General features: G+C 36.7%; 1 protein-coding gene across 1 annotated transcript; it reads left to right on the top strand.

The window, feature by feature from the left end:
- The first annotated feature begins 1,187 nt into the window (after positions 1-1,187).
- LOC107931262 (L-type lectin-domain containing receptor kinase IV.1) lies at positions 1,188-3,218 on the top strand. Its single transcript, XM_016863108.2, has one exon. It carries the CDS (start codon positions 1,214-1,216, stop codon positions 3,044-3,046), a length of 1,833 nt encoding a protein of 610 aa, XP_016718597.1. The 5' UTR covers positions 1,188-1,213; the 3' UTR covers positions 3,047-3,218.
- Positions 3,219-19,384: the final 16,166 nt, after the last annotated feature.

Here is a 19,384-nt window from a genome sequence, read left to right as displayed (position 1 = left end):
TTTATGGTATTGCATTAAATGTTAATTATAAATTATAAATAGAATCCTTACCTGAGTGAAATAAAAAAAGACGAGAAAAAATCTCTTGTATTTTCATCCACTTTTATTTATTGTTTTATTAATTTTTCTATAACAAAATATAATTTTTATAAAAATTTATTGTATTTCCATAAATAATTTTTAATATTTAAATGTCATTAGCAAATATCTACATTATTTCAAGATACAATAAAATTTACTGCTTTTTTAAAATTTTTAATATTTTTTTACGATCTATTACAATTTCTAACAATTTTATAAATTTTTATAATATTTTATAATTTCTAATAATTTTTACAAAATTTTGATGTTTTTAATAGTAGTTATTATTTTTTACATTTTAAAAAAAATTCCAACATATTTTTATTTTTTAAACAATTATGTATTTATAAATTTTAAAGATATTTTTAAGTTGTTCCCATAAGATGGTTAGCTAGATATCTCAACCATTTTTTTAACGTCAAAAGTACTGAATAAAAAATAATTGGTAATGTTAGGAATTAAACTGGAAAGTGTTTATTAAGCCTTAATAATTTTCTTATGATTGAATAAATTTTTTATGCTTTGAAATTTCAAATGGTGTCGAGTGTCGACATTAATATCTTTCAATGTCTTTTTTGGAAAGTGGCGTAAATACAGGGCATAATAACCTTTTTTTTGCCTTCAAATATTACAAATATATATATATATATCATTTTAACATTCTATTTAAATTTTTTATATGTTGAAATTATATTTTTTTACCAAATCATTCTAATTAACATTTGTTAATTTTGTTGACGTTATATATACGTGGATTATCACGTGAATGACATCTCAGTATTTAATTAATTTTTAAAAAAAATTTAAAATATTTAAAATATTTTTTTATAATGTTTATTTTTTTAATAATTTTAATGATTTTTAAATTTAAAAAATAATTTTATATGGTTCAGAATTTTTAAAATTTTAAAATTAATTAAATGTTATGTATTCCATGGTAACAAAGGTAAAAAGATTTTTAACTTTTCTCTGTATACCATTATATAAGAAATTCTATGAACTTCATACTGATCTCGAGTACCATTACATTATCGATAACTAAATAAAACAAAGAGAGAAGCAGATAATGGCAATGTGTTTCACTTGCAGATTCGCAATTCTGCTAACTCTTCTTCTGACCAGCTTAGCAGACATGGATGATGTTGGTTTCATCTACAATGGATTTCTGTCAGCTAATCTAAGCCTTGATGGCATCGCAAAGTTGACTTCGAATGGGCTCCTAAAGCTCACCAATGAAACAGGCAGGCATAAAAAAGGCGGTGCTTTCTACCCTCACCTTATTAACTTCAAGAACTCAACCAACGGTTCCGTTTCTTCCTTCTCTACTACCTTTGTCTTCGCTATTATTTCTGAATCCCAAGCTTTCAGTGGTCACGGAATAGCTTTCGCAATTTCGCCAACCAGGGGCCTCCCCGAAGCTCTTCCAAGCGAGTATCTCGGACTCTTCAACGATTCCAACAACGGCCATGCTACAAACCACGTTATTGCTATAGAACTCGTTACGGTTCAAAGCAACGTCTTCAATGACATCAATAACAATCACGTTGGGATTGATATTAATGGGCTAAATTCTACCTATTCTTTTCCAGCTGGATATTACGAGGATGACAGCCGTCAGTTTAGAAACCTGAGTATGATCGATGGGCAAAGGATACAAGTTTGGGTCGAATATCATGGTAGAGAGAAGCGAATGGATGTTACGTTAGCACCATCTAGAGTTTCTAAACCCAAGACTCCACTTTTATCTTTGCCTCTTGATCTTTCTTCAATTGTTAACAGTAAGATGTATGTTGGTTTTTCATCCTCAACTGGCGCTCTTATCTCATCTCATTATGTCTTGGGTTGGAGCTTTAAGATGAATGGTCAGGCGCAAGAGCTTACCCTGTCTCGACTTCCAAAGCTTCCTCGTTTAGGACCAAAGAAAAAATCAAGGCTTTTGACAATTGGGTTGCCTTTGGTTTTAGCGAGTGTGATTTTGGCTGGAGTTTCAAGTGTAGTTTATTTCGTAAGGAGGAAGAGGAAGTTCGCTGAAATTGTTGAAGATTGGGAACTTAAGTATGGGCCGCATAGATTCAAGTTTAAAGATCTACATGTTGCTACAAAGGGATTCAAAGACAAGGAGCTATTCGGTGCTGGTGGATTCGGAAGAGTCTATAAAGGAGTTCTTCCAACCAGTAAACTTGAGGTTGCAGTGAAAAGAGTCTCACGTGAATCGAAACAAGGGATGAAGGAATTCATAGCAGAAATCGTGAGTATCGGTCGTCTCCGCCACCGAAATTTAGTTCAACTCTTGGGATATTGCCGGCGTCAAGGTGAGCTACTTCTGGTCTATGACTACATGCCAAATGGAAGTCTGGATAAGTACTTGTACAACCAGCCAAAGCTCACCCTTAACTGGAGTCAAAGATTCAGAGTCATCAAAGGTGTAGCATCAGGATTATTTTATCTACATGAAGAACGGGAGCAAGTTGTAATTCACAGGGATGTTAAGGCTAGCAATTTTTTGCTTGATAGTGGACTAAATGGAAGATTAGGAGATTTTGGGCTCGCTAGATTATATGATCATGGAACTGAACCACAAACTACTCATGTTGTGGGCACAGTTGGTTACCTTGCCCCAGAGCTTACTCGAACCGGGGAAGCTACACCCTGCACCGATGTGTTTGCTTTTGGGGCATTTTTGCTTGAAGTTGCTTGTGGAAGAAGGCCAATATCACAATCTTCAACAGATGTCATTCTAGTTGGCTGGGTGTATTCTTGCTGGCGCAAAGGTGATATTCTTGAGGCAAAGGATCCAAATTTGGGTTCAGATTGTGTCGCTGAGGAAGTTGAGTTGATTTTAAAACTTGGGTTGATATGCTCCCTGTCAGAGCCTGAAGCCAGGCCAACTATGCGCCATACTGTTCAGTTTTTAGAAGGAGATATTCCCTTTCCCAGAATGTCATCACTTCGTCTCCTCTTATAGTGGTATAGCATTTTCCCATCGCACAGGCTTCGATGAATTTGCCATGCCGTACACATCTTCCTTGAACAACAAATTCTCCCATTCTTCTTCTGCTGAAGCTTCTCTTCTTTCAGGGGGCCTGTGACTGTAAACTTTTCTCCAGGTTTTTAATAAATTTTAATGCATTGTTTTGTACCAATGTTACGAGATAATAAACTTTTTTTGCTACTTAAGACATTACTGAAAAATTCTACCTGGGGTTTATTTGAAAGGTCCACTAAATGCAAATGTTTGGTTTATCCTATCGTTTCTTATTCAAGCTTTATAACAGGAGAAGCCCCAATGGCCATCAGGCGCCTTCCCACTGAAGGGCAATTTAGGCCATGCCTCTAATAGAAAAATGAAATCAAATTCCCAAAGTGCTCTATCTTCACAACCTCCATTTTTGTGGTTAGCAATTTTCACTATCAACATATCTCATTCAAGTAATTAGAATTCAGAGAACAAAACTCAATAAAAGAAAAGTTGAAAAGTCAGAACTTTCTCTCATAGCGTTTAAAGTCTATGTTGATAAAGGCCTATTTGGCGGGGATGAAACAAGAAGGAAGGGAAGGGTAAAAACATAGAATTCAGCCCATAAGGTGCCGCGCTAATTGTTCTTCATCTAAACTTTCTTTCTTTGGGTTAATATTCCATTTGATACCTATATTTGGCTTCAATGTTTAATTTAGTACCTAAGTTTGACTTCAATATTTAATTTGATACCCAAAGTAAATAACATCATGTGGTCCAAGAAATATTTGATATGTATCCTCTAGTAAAAAAATATATAGGAACTTAATTGGGACAAAAGAAAAACTTAAGTACCAATTTGAATATTGAAGTCAAACTTGGATATTGACAGAAAAACTCAAGCATCAATTTAAAAAGACTCGGATATCAAAGTAACTATTGAAGTCAAACTTAAATACTAAAGTGGGATAAAAAAAAATTAACTACCAAATTGAACGTTGAATCCAAATCCAAATATCAAATAATATATTAACTTTTTTTACTCTTAAAATTGTAGGGATTAATTTAAAAAAACAACTAAGAAAAAAGAACATGAGGTCAAAATCTTAAATGTGTGAATTTCCTAAAACAAAAAGATCACTGTTGACACATGTATAGACAGATCATCACAACAGAATTACCTTTGAGTGAAAAATTAATACAAAATTTAAATAAAATATTTATTATTTATTTATCTTAACAATTTACTTAAAATTGAACCTGTTAAGAATTCAGTAGCGCAAGTAAAGAAATGGAAAAAAAATTAGATTCAGGAAAAATGGATGTTTTTCTTCTTCTCTCCTTGTTCGCTTACAACCAAAATATTAAATAGTAACCTTTTATCCGATTCAGTAACAGACAAAATTAGCTAAGGTTGTTGGTGCCTTCTTTTCCCTCATTTCTCTGTGTGGATGCGTCTGTGTCTTATCCTCCAGCTGAGTATTCATCTGCTGCGTCTATGCCTCAGTATTCTTTTGCAGCGTTTGCGCCTCATTCTCCCCCTAGACGTTCTCCTGGTGCTTAGGGGATCCAGTGTCCATATGGTCAGCTGGTTCTTGGATCGTAACATCACCCCCTCTTCACTTGGAACCTTGTCCTTAAGGTTCGAATGGACTTCTTGATGTTCATCTTGGTCGAGTAGCAAAGGTAACAGGGTAACTTGTTGCAATGGTTGACCCCGACAAGGTTTAAGTTGCGAAATGTGAAAAACAGGATGGAGTCGAGCGGATTCAGGAAGTTTCAACTTATACGCTACTGCTTCCACTCCTTTTTCCACTTGATATGGTCCAAAAAAACGTGGACTAAGTTTTTGTTGCTTTCTCAACCGAAGAGATAATTGCCGATATGGTTGAAGTTTTACAAAAGCCCAACTCCCTACTTCTAGCTCCAATTCCCTTCGTTGTTGATCTGCCTGATTCTTCATTCTGTTCTGAACTTGCATCAATTTTTTCTTTAGCACACGTAGTATATCATCTCGTTCCTGGAGGGCATGGTTAACCACTTCCTTTCTTGAAGCACCTTCTAAATAATCTATCACGATGGGTGGGTCTCGGCTATACAAAGCCTTGAATGGTGTCAAGCTTGCCGAACCTTGATATGCAGTGTTGTACCAGTATTCAGCCCAAGGCAGATATTGCTCCCATTTACTTGGTTCTTCACCTGTCATGCACCTTAAGTACATCTCCAAGCATCTGTTCAGAGCTTCTGTTTGTCCATCAGTTTGGGGGTGGTATGCAGAGCTTATGCATAGCTCTGTACCTTGAAGTCGTGCCATCTCAGTCCAAATTTCACTGGTGAATACCTGATATTAACCAATGACTTAGGAATTCCATGTAGTTTCACCACTCCTTGGATCAAAACCCTTGCTACTGTTTTGCTATCAAACTTCTTCGGCAGTGAAAAGAAGAGGGCATATTTGGAAAGATGATCTATGACCACTAAAATGGTTTCTTTCCCATTCGATTTAGGTAGCCTGGTAATGAAATCTAAGGATAAATCCTCAAAGAACTGTTTTGGTATAGGTAGTGGTTGCAATAGCCCAGCCGGTTTCAAACTCTCGCTCTTCATACGCTGACAAGTTTGACAAGTCTTCACAAATTTTTTTATGTCGCACTTCAAATTTTTCCAGAAGAAATTAACTGCGATTCGCTGGTACGTGCGGTTTATTCCTGCATGCCCCCCAATTTTGGAATCATGAAACTCTCTTATCAACAAAGTCCGGAGTGCAATTTCGTTCGGAACCATAATACGCCCCTTGAATACTATTAACCCTTCATGCTCATTGTAGTCTCCATATTCTAGTTGTTTTTCTTTAAGTGCAGACCTCAATTGGCACAATTCGGGATCCAAAACACTGGCAGCATGTAAGTCTTCGAGTACCCCATACACCGGTCGGGATAGAACCATGCAGCACCCTTCTATTTTTCTCGATAAAATATTAGCCACTTCGTTCATTTTTCCCGGTCGATATCTAATTTCAAAATCATACCCGATCAACTTGGATAACCATTTCTGTTGTTCAGGAGTTTGAATTGTTTGCTGATTTAATTCCCTCAGTGATCTTTGGTCAATAATGATCACAAATTTCCTTCCGAGAAGGTACTGCCTCCATTTCCCTACGCTCTGCGTAATAGCAAACATTTCATGATGATATCTCGAAGCGGCCTGTATTCGAGGACTCAACTTTTGACTATAAAAAGTTAAAGGTTTTCCCCCTTGGTGTAGAACGGCTCCAATCCCCACTCCGGAAGCATCAGTTTCCACCACGAAGTCCTTGGTAAAATTCGGCAGTCCTAGAACAGGTGAAATGTATAGACATTGTTTAAGCTTCTCAAAGGTTTCCTGTGCCTTATCAATCCAGGTGAATGGAGTTTCCTTACGCAACAAATCAGACAAGGGAGCAGCAATTGTGGCAAAGCCTTTGATGAACTTGCGATAATATCCTGCAATTCCCAAGAAGCTTCTCACCCCTTTCACCCCCGTAGGTCGTGGCCATGCTTTGATTGCTTCTATTTTCTGAGGGTCGACTGCTAGTCCTTCTCGAGTCATCCAATGCCCCAAATACTTTATTTTTTCTTGTCAAAACACACATTTGGATGTTTTAGCCACCGATCTACATTCTCTTAGTCTATTCAAAACTAGTTTAACATGGTTTACATGTTCTTGCCACGATCTACTGTAGATCAAAATATCATCCAAAAAGACTAAGACAAATTTACGATCTACTGCAGAACCTCCACGTCCCGTCTTTTTTTTAACCAACATCGGAGAAGAAAATGGACTCTGGCTCCTTCTAATGAACTATTGTTCCAGTAACTACAGCACTTGACGTTCGACCTTGACTTTTTAGAAGTAGGGGTATCGGTAAGGTCTCACGTTCACTGGTTTGCTCGACAGTTCTAGGTGAATAGCATGATCAAACGATCTCTCGGGTGGCAGTTCCTTGGGAGCTTGGAAGATGTCTTGGAACTCTTCGACCAACTGGCGCATCTCCTTCTGCTCGACTGCCATGGTGTTTTACTCAGCAACCATTATTTGTAAACTGTAACATTCAGCTGCTCCTTTAGTTGCAGCCATACGTCTCAAAAATTGAAAACACACTAGTTACGGTTCTGCCTTCGTCTCCCCTTTCCATACTTGTTCCCTGTCTCATTGCTCAAACTTGAATTGTAGCTTCGAGAAATCCATGGTGACCAGGCCCAACGTTGCCATCCAAGCCACCCTGAACACCATTTCAGTACCCTCCAATGGTAGCACATAAAAATTTGTGGTTACTTCCGTTCCCTGGATCCGCACTTTCAAGTTCCTCACACACCCCTCATTTTGTAAAATTGCCTCATTGCCTATTAGAACATGAAAATTAGCAGCGGCGGTGATGGGTAATCCAAGGTATCTAGTGGTACGAGTCTGCACAAAATTGTGGGTACTTCCCCCATTGAGTAAAATGCGCACTTCCCGGCCCTTGACCATACCTTTGATTCGGATCGTGTTTGGGGTCACACAACCCACTAGCGCATTGAATGACACGAGTAACTGTGTGTCATCCGTAGTCTTGTATCCGTCAGTTTTCGTCTCGTGCTTGTCTTTATCCTCTCTATTTTCTTCTGGGGTTTCTTCAATTAGAAGAAAAAATTGAGGTTTCTTACATCGATGGCCTTTGATGTACTTCTCGTCACAATAATAACATAGCCCTTTCTCACAGCGTGCTTGTGCCTCCGTTGCCGTTAATCGACGCGGTTGATTAGGGTTCATTCTTGGAAGAGAAATCTCTAAGGGTGGAGGTCGGCCTGGCATGGATTTAAGACCCGACGTGAACTAAGAGGTAGTTTACACAGGAGAATATTTGGTCCCAACAACTTTCGGCACCCTTTCCTTAAGTCCCTAAATTTTTCCTCATAGAAACGGGCCAAGGCTAACACTTCTGTCATTGATGTGGGCCTCTGACCAATACCTCATTTTTAATATCAGATCGCAGCCCAGAGATGAAGCACTGTGTCAGAAACTCCTCCGATAATGATGCCGTCGTTCGTAGGGCCATTTCTTCAAACCTAGTCTGGTACTTTTAGTTATGTAAGCTTTTTCAGTTGCCCCTCCGGCCACTCAATCTCTGTAATAGAAAATCGACGGCGAATGGCTTCCACCAAACGGTTTCACCTCGATAACTGGCGTTGTCGCTACATCCAACGATACTAGCGTTTTGCTGTTCCTTCCATCCGGAATGAGGCCATGGTTACGAGGTGGTGGTCTTCAGTTTGATAGAACTCAAAAAAATCTTGAGTGGATGCCAGCCACTTCTCCGGATCCATTCCTGTGAAAATCAAAAGTTCAACCTGTGTAGGTCGAGGAGCAAGCGGAAAGGCGTCTTCTAGATCTGGTTTCCACTTTGCTTTGCCACGACATGCGTTGGTTTCCCCTTCCTGCGACGATGAAGGTGCACCCCCCAATGACGCTGCAATTTCTACCAACTGCTTGGTTATGTCCTGTAAGGTTTTCTCTGTGACTTCATTCTATTGATTTTGATTCTCGGCATGCCTCTGTAGGGACGCAGTCGTTTCCTACAAGGTTCTGACCGCTTCTGTGTTATTAACCATAGTATTCTCTCAATGAAAGCACCAAATGTTAAGAACTCAATAGCGCAAGTAAAGAAATGGAAAAAATAGATTCAGGAAAAATGGATGTTTCTCTTCTTCTCTCCTTGCTCGCTTACAACCAAAATATTAAATAGTAACCTCTTAACCGATTCTGTAACAGACAAAATTAGTTAAGGTTGTTGGTGCCTTCTTTTCCCTCATTCCTCTGCGTGGATGCGTCTGTGTCTTATCCTCCAGTTGAGTATTCATCTGCTGCGTCTGTGCCTCTGTATTCTTTTGCTGCGTCTACGCCTCATTCTCCCCCTGGGCGTTCTCCTACTACTTAGGGGATCCAGTGTCCATATAGTCAGTCGGTTCTTGGACCGTAATAGAACCACAGCTAAAACCACTATAATAACAAGCGGTGATATAGCAAGAATAAGCATATTGGATTTTCGGGATAAATGAAATGTGATATATTATTGATAGTAGAATATGTGAGAAAATTGAAATAAGTTTTATACTGTGAGATATTAATCTGGAGTATATATTAAACGGTAAAGATGTGAAGGTCAATGTGGAAAAAGTTGGACCAACATTGTATTTTTTGTCAAAAGTGTGAATCACGCATTGTAAATATTAAAATTTGTCATTTTGCGAGGTAATTTGGTAAAATTACCAAAATGCCTTACACATGTGTATTTTTTAAATTTTAGTCATCGAATTTAGTCGATGAAGATGGAATTAATATGGACCAATGGAGGGTTTTTTCATAAGAATAATAAAAAAAATTAATTACAAAAAAATATAAAAATGATTAATTTCGAAAATGGGTTGAAATCTATAGTGACAATGGGTGTCAGCCACATTGTCAAGCAACACCACTCAAACTCTACCACTAATCATCACCTGATAATGTTGTGGGAAAAATAATTTTTTAAGTGAGACCACTTGATGTATTGGCGACATTGGTATAAATTTTTAAAAATATTCGTATTTTTTATATATACAATAAAAATGAAATATAAAAAAAATTTATTTTTTGTGTCGTTTGACACATTGACGACATTAATAATTTTTTTATTTTGTAAAAAATCTAACAAAAAAAAGGAAAGCTGAAAAACGGGAAAATAAAGATGCATCGATACCATCATAGATCTCTAAAAATCAAATCAAAGTGTGGTAAAATATCAAACCCTTTATTATTACCATAGTAATCAATCAGAACCTTTGCTTTTTCGAGAAAAATTGATGTAATGTTTCCTAATTGTTTTTGAAGAATAAAATTTAATAAACATGATGTAATTTAATTATCCAACAAAAAAGATTGAGGTGAAGGAGAGAAAAGACAAGCTTTGATGTCAGAATTCTTTTTTCACTTTATTTTTCTGCCACTTTATTTTTAAAATCACACTGATGCCACCAACGTGTCAGGCGGTACCACACGCATAAAAAAAATATATCGTATATTTTTTATACTGTATTTAAGAGAAATTACATATATTTTTTATAAAGGGATAAATATCAAAACTATACATGAACTATGGTTTAATTTGCAAATGTATATATGAACTTTGATTTTGTGCAATGTTATACATGAAATTTTAATTTCATCCGATTCTTGTAAACTATTAACACAATTATTGATATAACACCATTTTATGTTTATATATTGCATACATAAATTGTTAGAAATATGTGACCCGAATCCTTATTTAAATAAAATACAGTAGTAAAATAAAATAAAAGTAAAATCCATATAGAACTACACTTCTTTTATTTTATTTTAGAATAAACTCCATCTATTTTATATTGATTAGAATAAAGTGTATCAATCTTACTACACTCCTATTAGAATATGGTTTTACAAGCCTATAAATAGACATAGTTTATTCCTCTTATAATCATTCGAATTCAACATAGTAAATTTTCTTCTACTCTGCCCGTAGTTTTTCCCGAAAAGGTTTCCACGTAAAAATCTGAGAAATATTGTCATTATCGACATTGGTATTCGAACTTTCGGGTTGTTCATCTCGATCACGATAATGACGTCTTTGAAGTATGAAATTTTGCTGTTAGATCGCAATACCAGATTTGCGTTATGGTAGATTAAGATGAAAGCAGTTATTGCGCAGATGGATTTGAAGGATGCCTTGCTAGGGATAGATAATATGCCTTTGATATTAACGGATGAAAGAAGAAGCGTAATGATCGAAAGGCGTTAACACAATTACATTTGCATTTGTCTAACGAAATTTTGTAGGATGTGATGAAGGAGAAGACCGTCGCTGCATTATGGAAGAGGCTAACAAATATGTATGTCGAAAACTCTAACCAGCAAGTTGCATACAAAACAGTGTCTTTATGCTCATCATTTGAAGGAAGGTGCGTCTGTGCACGAACAGTTAACATTGTTTAAAGAAATTCTCTCAAACTTGAAGGCCATGGAGGTTCAGTATAATAAGGAATATCTAGGGTTGATTCTACTTTGTTCGTTGTCCCCGTCTTATTCAACCTTTAGAGACACAATTTTATATAGTTGCGAGTCTCTCACAGTTGATGAGGTTTATGATTCTTTGACCTCATATGATAAGATAAAGCATCTTGTGGTTAAACCCAACTTTCAGGGAGAGGGTCTCATTGTTCGTGGAAGACAAGATTGAAATGTTGATTGTAACGCCCCAAAATGTGGGGTTTGGACATTTTGGCTTATGTTGGCACTAATTGCACGTTTGGTGGGTTGGTTAAGTGATTGGGTGTGTTTGGAGGGGTCTGAGAAGTCCTGGGGTCAAGCTTTGGCTTTTGCAGCATTTTTGTTTTGCTCTTAAAAGAACCTGGTTACTGGCACTTGTGCCTTATAAATAATTGTGGTTGTGTTATGTCACAAAAAACCTTGTGGCTTGGTGGAAGTGGCGTGACATAGCTATTAGGGAGAACAAGGGTTCGAATCCCATGGCAAACAAGGAGCATTTATTTTGCATTTTTGGACGACAAGTGGTGGAGTTGGAGTAGATTTCTAAGTGGTAGAAGTTTGAATTGATCTTGAGTTGTTGGGAGAAGATTGTGGAGGATATCAAAAAGGGTTTTGAGGTGAGTTTCAATGAGTTGGTAAGGGGGGAGAGTTGTAGCCGAATAGGTAATTTTTGGTGCAAAATTCGGCCAAGGGGTTTTGGGATAGACATTTCAGCAATTGGTGTTTAGGAGTAGGTGTCGAACTCTTCTCTTCAACTTTTGGGTTTTATTTTTTATGTTATCCTTTTTTTCCGAATTGTAGGTGACTCTTTCCTCTTCTCAATTTCTTTTTCTCTTCTTCTTTGAGTCAAGATTGCCGAATCCTCTTTAGCCGAATATTGGTAACCTTTTTTCTTTTGTTGTCTCAAACGTCTATTTTCTTGTTTCTAAAGTCGAAGAAATCGAACCCAACTTCTCATTGTTCCTTTTTATTATTTCTTTCTCTCCTGAAGTTAGCCAATTACTTCTCTCCTAGTGTGACTGAAGTGTAAGGGCCTAACCGTTTCTTAATCTTTTTAATTGAGGGTAAGTGTTTCTCTAGCCGAATAGTTTGTTTTTCCATGTTCGTTTTGGGTATTTCTTGAGCCGAATCCTCTTGGACATCGTGAGTATAGGTTCATTTAATGTTTTCTTTCTCGCTTAAATGGTACTAGGGGGTCGTGACGTTACCCAAGTGGGTGGGTCGAATGCTATTGCCTTTCGTTTTTAGTTCGTGTCTTGGTAAGAAGTGCACTTGGTTTTAATAAAGTATTTTTAAGTTATTGAACAAATGGGATGTTAATGCTGATTGTTTTTAATAGGAGGGTGATCGTTGAATAAGGGTTGTTTAAGCCTTACTTGTCTTAACAAGGTAAGCGATGCTTATTGTCGGGGATTTATGAGTACATAGTTAGGTGGTTAACCCAAATGTTGAGAACTGACAAGGGATCGTTATTTGGATTTAGGTTGAGCGTGCAGGGCTCGACATTTTTCTCTCCAAAGAGGTGTGTAACCGTACACCATTTCTGTTACTGACCAAAAGCCGAAAGGTGTGTATTCACACCCCTCTTTACTGTGAATCGACAAAAGTTGAAAAGACGAAAATACGGCATTTGAGGCCTTACAAGGGTACGATCGCTCGTGTGGTGAGCCGAGCCCACAAATCATGGGTGATAAACTGTAAAGGCCACCAGGGCTTAGGCTGTTATGAGTCTCGTTGGGCCGAAATAGGCCCAATGGAATCGTGGGCCCATGCGGATTAAAACTCACGAAAGATGATAAATATTGGATTGGGTTGTGGAATTCACATAGCCATGACTAAATTTGGGCTAAATAGGCCATACGGGCTGTGGGCCTACTTGGGCCGAATGTTGGGCTAGAGGCTCATTACATCGTTTCAACCAATTGAGTTATCTGAGTCGCTCGAGGTGACTGTAGACCTTCGAAGAGGTTGTTATCTGTATTGAGACCCCAAAATAGGTAAGATTATCGAAATACCCCTAAAGGGTAAAATTACTATTTTACCCCTAATAGTTGGAAATGACCATTATACCCCTAGAGGTAGGTTGACTGGTGAGTGTATGATATTTACATGACTGTACTGAGTATGGCACTTTGCATACACGTAACAGTTATGACATGATATACTGCATGGGGATTGGGATTCTGATTTGGAGGAAGTAATGTACTGGTGGCTCTGCCACAACTACTGTTACTAGTGGCTTTGCCACATTTACTGTTACTGGCAGCTTTGCTACGATATTGGTGTGTTGGCTAGGTTGGTCGATTTTATCCCCACATGGTGTGTTGGTTGGTATGGAGTGGTGTGTTGGTTGGATTGGGGTGGGTTGTATATTTGCACTGTACTGATTCTGTATTGGGCTTAGGCCCACACTATTTCTGTTTAGAGCTAAGGCCCAGACAGCACTGTTACTGAACAGGGCTCAGGCCCAGACTGCTACTGCATGCACGGTTTCCTATTGTATGAGAAGGGATTACACACCGAGTTTTCGTAAACTCACCCTTTCTTTTAACTGTGCAGGTAATCCACCGCCTTAGACGATTTGGGAGCTGCTAGGGACTCGGAGATGGTCACACTACTACTTCTGTTTCTTTTATTTTGCAATTAGATTTCGTTTTGGGTTAAATGTTATGTAATAAGGCCGTTGGTGGGTTTTAAGTTTTAATTTGGATTTTGATTTTTTAAACTGAACTGCTAAGTTTTTAAAATAGCATGATTTTTCTAAAGAACATGAGCTTTCAACAACAAAGTTTTTCAAAAAGCTTCTGTGGTTTAAACTGAAGTAATATACCAAAAACAAACAAATTGGTGAACGTATATCGAGAACTTCTGTCAAATATTGATAAAAAGATTTAGATTCAGTAACGGATTCTTACCTAAAAGATCAATTTTAAACACGCTATGATGTGACCTGCCAGATTCAGCCGTAACGGCTAGGCCGGGTTTGGGGTGTTACACTGATGATAATCGTGGAAGGACATAGGAACAGAATCTTTACGGTAAATCTAAAGGTTGATCAAAGTCTTCAAACAGAGATAAAACTTGTAACTTCTACAAGAAAAAAGGGCACATTAAATCTGAGTGTTATAAGCTGCAGAACAAGATCAAAAGAGAGGATGCGAATCAAAAGGGAAAACAACTAGAAAAATCTAGTGAAGCTGATGTTGTAAAAGACTATAGCAATGGTAAACTTCTAGTCACTTCTATTAACAATTCTAAAGTGAGCGAGGAGCGAATCCTTGATTCAGGCTGCACCTTTCACATGAGTCCTAATCGGGATTGGTTTATAGCTTATGAAACAGTGTCTGAAAGTGTTGTTTTAATGGGAAATAATGCTTCGTGTAAAATTGCAGGTGTTGGGACAATTAAAGGTAAGATGTTTGACGGAGTTGTCAGAACACTTAGTGACATGTGACATGTTCCAAAATTGAAGATAAATTTAATTTCGTTGAGTACTATTGATTCAAAAGGGTACAGATACACAGCTGAAAGTGAAGTTTTGAAGATTTCCAAAGGTTCCCTTGTTGTGATGAAAGGGTAGAGAAAGATTGCTAAGTTATATGTTTTGTAGGGTTCTACTATTACTGGTGATGCAGCTATGGCTTCCTCTTCCTTGTCAAATGATGGTATTACTAAACTTTGGCATATGCGCCTAAGGCATATGAGTGAGAATGACATGGCAGAATTGAGGGTTTTTTACCTATATATTATAAAAATAAAAAATTACTTAAATAGTATGTTAAATAAATTAGTACCAAAATGGTACATCCCGACATCACCCTAAAATAATGATACATTTTACTGAAAAAATAATTAAAAAACTGGTAATGGCAACTAAATAGGTGGCACCTAAAGAAAAACGGGGCAAATATGACCCATATACGAACAAAACCTGAACAAAACCCAACCCGCTGTCATAGATGGGGCAGGACAACTGACCATCACTGGTCATGCCTACTGGAGAGGCGGCACACCCCTAGTCACGTCGTTTTCACAGGTGACACATCCGTTGCTTGTCAGCGATGGGACGGGTCGGATGGCATGCCTGTGAGTTGTGTTTTTGTAGACCATTATAAGGTCTCCAATGTCTCAATTTTTGCTGGAAGAGAGAAGAAAATCTTTGAAGAAGAGAAGAAGAGGAAGAAGAGAGCGGGAAGGGGAAAAGGAAAGAAAAAAGAGAGAAGCAGAATAGAGAGGGGGAAGGAGAAAGAGAAGGGAAAAAATAAATAGAAAAGGGAATGAGAGATCGTTGTTTAGGGAAGATTTGGTGTTTAAAAAAAATCATAAAAGGTAATTTTTTTTATTTAGTAAATTCTTTTTTGTTATAAATAAATGTTAATTTGTTTTTGTTGTTATTGTTGATTTAATTTGGATTTAATTTTTAATTTTATTTTTGTAAAGTACTATTTAGTTAAAAAGAGCTATTAAGGTATGTTTGTATTTATTTTATATTTTCATTCATTCATAAGTTATTTTTAATGTTTATTGAAGTAAAAAAGCCTATTTATGTTATGTATAAAGAAAGTTTTATTTTTTTATGTAATTTATTATTTGTTATGTGTGTTGTAGGTTGATTAGATTTATTTTTTATGTAATTTTTTGGCATGTTATTTTTATTATTTTAATATAAATTTTTTATTTTTTATGTAATTTGTGAATGAGACTATTGAGTTGGAATTTATGAGATAAATTAGGAATAATAGTTTACATGTTCTAATTTTTTAAGATTTTATAATTGGGAATAAGAATTTATGTTTTAAATTTTATTTTATGTTTTTTTGTAAATATTATAAATGAAACTTCTTTTGAATCCTTCTATGCAAATATATATATATTGACAATAATTAAGTTGGCATATTATTATATAGATTATATTTTAAACCAATACATTTTACTTATTATCATTTTAAAATAATAATAATATTCGTATTTATAATGTTGAGATAGTTTATGTTATGTTTTTTTTATATTTTTTTTATTGGCAGTTTATGTTATGCTTTTTTTCTATCTTTTTTATTGGCATGTTATTTTTATTATTTTAATATAAATTTTTTTTATTTTTTTATGTACGTAAAAGATTAAACTATTGAGATAGAATTTGTGAATGGGACCATTGAGTTGGAGTTTGAGTTGGAATTGGAATTTATAAGATATATTTATTTTGTTAATGTAGTATAGCAAAAAATATGATGTGGACAAAACTGTTTGGTATTTATTGTAATTAAAAGAAATAAATAAAATTTAGGTATTTTGATAAATATTTAAAATGCATCAAACTTAGAAATTAATTACCGAAATTTGTTTTGAAATTGCAGGTATCGCAATGGGTTCATTGATTAAGAACGATGATCACATATCAAACATAGTTAATAATATGGTAATATACTGTTATTTGTTAATAACAAGTTCCCTTAAAAAAAGTTTTATGTCATTTACGGAAATAAATTGTTATAATAACTATTTTTTGTAATTTGATAGTGTCAAGGCCCGTACCGTGCATTGAGGGGTCGGGTGAATGGTTTAGGATATCCCTCGGATGAACGACTGATGCCATACTTGGAGTTAGCCGGATTCGGGCCAGCAGCATTGATCCGAACGTTTGATTTGCGGAACGATTTAATATCTGCATTGGTCAAATGTTGACGCCCGGAGACCTACACTTTTCATTTGCCGTGTAGGGAGTGCACTGTCACTCTAAAGGATGTTGTATTGCAACTTGGGCTCCCAATCAACATGAGTGTTGTAACGGGCGTAAGTACGATAATTGAGCCAACTGCCTTTTGTTATAGCCTACAAGGAGTCTCACCCAACGACGCTGAGTCCAGATTTACGAGTTTGAGATTTTCATGGCTGAAAGAAAATTTTGAACATTTATCAATTAATGCTACTGAGCAGAAGGTGATGTCGAGCGTACATTATCCATATTATAAGGGGTGTACTGATGCTGGATGCGAACAACAATAGGGTTCATTTGATGTATTTACCTTCATTAACTGATTTGTAGAATGTTTGCTTGTATAGTTGGGGTTCCGCAGTTCTGGCTATGTTGTATCGTGAGCTTTGTCGGACGACAAAGCCTAATGCTGTAGATATAGGTGGATGCCTCATATTGCTGCAGTCATGGGCTTTTTATCAAATGCAATTCTTGGCATCTGTTAGGCACCAAGCATACGTCTTTCCACTGGTGAATAGGTGATAAAATTTAACTTGTTATAACAATTAATTGACATTTTTTCTAATTATATTTTTCTAATGATACTATTCTAATGATACTATTCTAACATGTAATTTTTTTTCATTGATGGAGTATCAATCCGGGTATCGAGAGATCATACACTGCCCCGATATATTGTCTAATGATTGAACAACATGTCGGGGAAGGGGTAAGCTATTTCAATATTCGTTACATGTAATTACTTTGTATATCTCATATGAACCGTGTTAAATTTTAATCATGTTATTAATCGTGCAGTTTATCTAGATGCTGTATCGGAGACCAGAATTTGCAACTGTTATACCGTTATCTGTCCACATTCATTCTCATCTGTAGTGCATTAACGTACCAATTATCAATTTCTGGACAGTTGAGTGGTATAATGGGGATCGAGTACTCCAGCAGTTTGGTTGCATCTAGTATATTCCGGCTCTGCCAATGCAATTGGGGAAGATTCACGGGATTAATAAGAGAGGAAATTAAGGAAATAATTGGGGGGTTATGCACTAGAAATATATTGTAGTGTTGGATAATCGGATGGCACAGAGACTTCAGATGGATATTTCTTTCGATTTGCAAGCACCGTTAGAGTAGATATAATGGTACTCTAGTATAGGAAAACCATATTTACTTGGTAGGCAATCGATTGTAGTCCCCTCGCACATGCATTGGATTGGGGCATATGAGCCAGAGCTTAAGCTAGAAGCAGAGCTAGAGCCCGAACCCGAGCCCAAGTGGTCGCATATACATTCTGAGAATAGTTCTTATCATCCGAAGTTGCGGGTTAATGACTATTTTCCGGGGTCGTCAGGACTCAGGTATAATTCCAGTTTTGATATCTTTAGTCCAGTACCATCACAGTACAACACTCCTCCCGACCTGTATCCACTGTATTACTCCACTCCTCTTGGATCGTATCCACCGCAGTATAGCACTCCTCTCCGCTTAAGTTCATCGATGGCGTTCGGGGCATATGATTTTTTTCGTGTTTCGCACGCCCCCACCTGCGATTGAAGAGGATGTTGATCGCCGCGATCATCCACAACGTGAACGTCAACCCCCGTAGAAATATACCCCTAGGACCACACCATCAATTTTAGGGGTTTCTTGCAATTTAAAATTACAAAGTTTGTACTTTTTTATTCGAAAAAAATATAAATCAAGAAAAAGACAAGATTTGTATTTATTTAATTAGATTAATTACAAAATTAAAACTTGGAACAAACTTTATGGTCATAAATTAGATTAATTGAAACATTACAACATTACAACATTACCCATTCTTTGCATCAAGGTAGTCAACATGTAGAATGTAGCCGAGAAGATAGATGAAATCGAAAGATGTCGTGTTTTCAACAACATAGTGTTGATCCGCTCCACCAAGTTTGTAGTCATATGACCATAGTGAAAGCCCTCATCAAAACTTTAAGCCCAATGCCACGGCTTCATGGTACCCACCACTATCGAAAATATGTGTTCGTTTGGCCTTTCATGTAACTCTTAAGTCGAGTCATTCTTTGGCAAAAACGTGTGGCTCTAGCTTGTGCACTGTATATGTATTAAGAAAAGATAAGTTAGAGTATTGCCCTAAAACATTAAAACTTATATTGAAAAGATAAGGTTACAATTTACACATTCTCACAACTTGTCTCCACCAGTCTGCATTCTTATAATCTCAATGGAAGTTAGCTGCGATGAGCCGGATGCAGTAAATGGATCTCCATGGAACACTAGAACGCCTAATGGCGACAATTAATCATTTTCCTCTATCGGAGATGATGCAAGTATTATCGTTGCTAATAACATACCTCCGCGGGTTGGTAAGAAGGAATTCTCACGATTCTATGTTCTCATTATCTACGATGGCAAATGCTATTAGGAGCACGTTCTTGCTCCCGTCTTGAGCAATCTGTGTATATTTTTCATATAGCCAGGTCCCATCTACTTGCACAAACGACTTGTAATGGGGAAATGCACACACACATGGATCAAACATCCAAAACATTTGATGG

Source organism: Gossypium hirsutum, chromosome A04 (genome assembly GCF_007990345.1).
Source record: "Gossypium hirsutum isolate 1008001.06 chromosome A04, Gossypium_hirsutum_v2.1, whole genome shotgun sequence".
In the NCBI taxonomy this organism is placed as follows: domain Eukaryota; kingdom Viridiplantae; phylum Streptophyta; class Magnoliopsida; order Malvales; family Malvaceae; genus Gossypium; species Gossypium hirsutum.
The sequence above is the reverse complement of the archived record's forward strand: the minus strand, read 5'-3'. Positions and strand labels throughout refer to the sequence as shown.

Coding starts and splice junctions, on each gene's coding strand:
- LOC107931262 (XM_016863108.2), top strand. CDS start 1,214: ATGGATGATGTTGGTTTCATCTACAATGGATTTCTGTCAGCTAATCTA.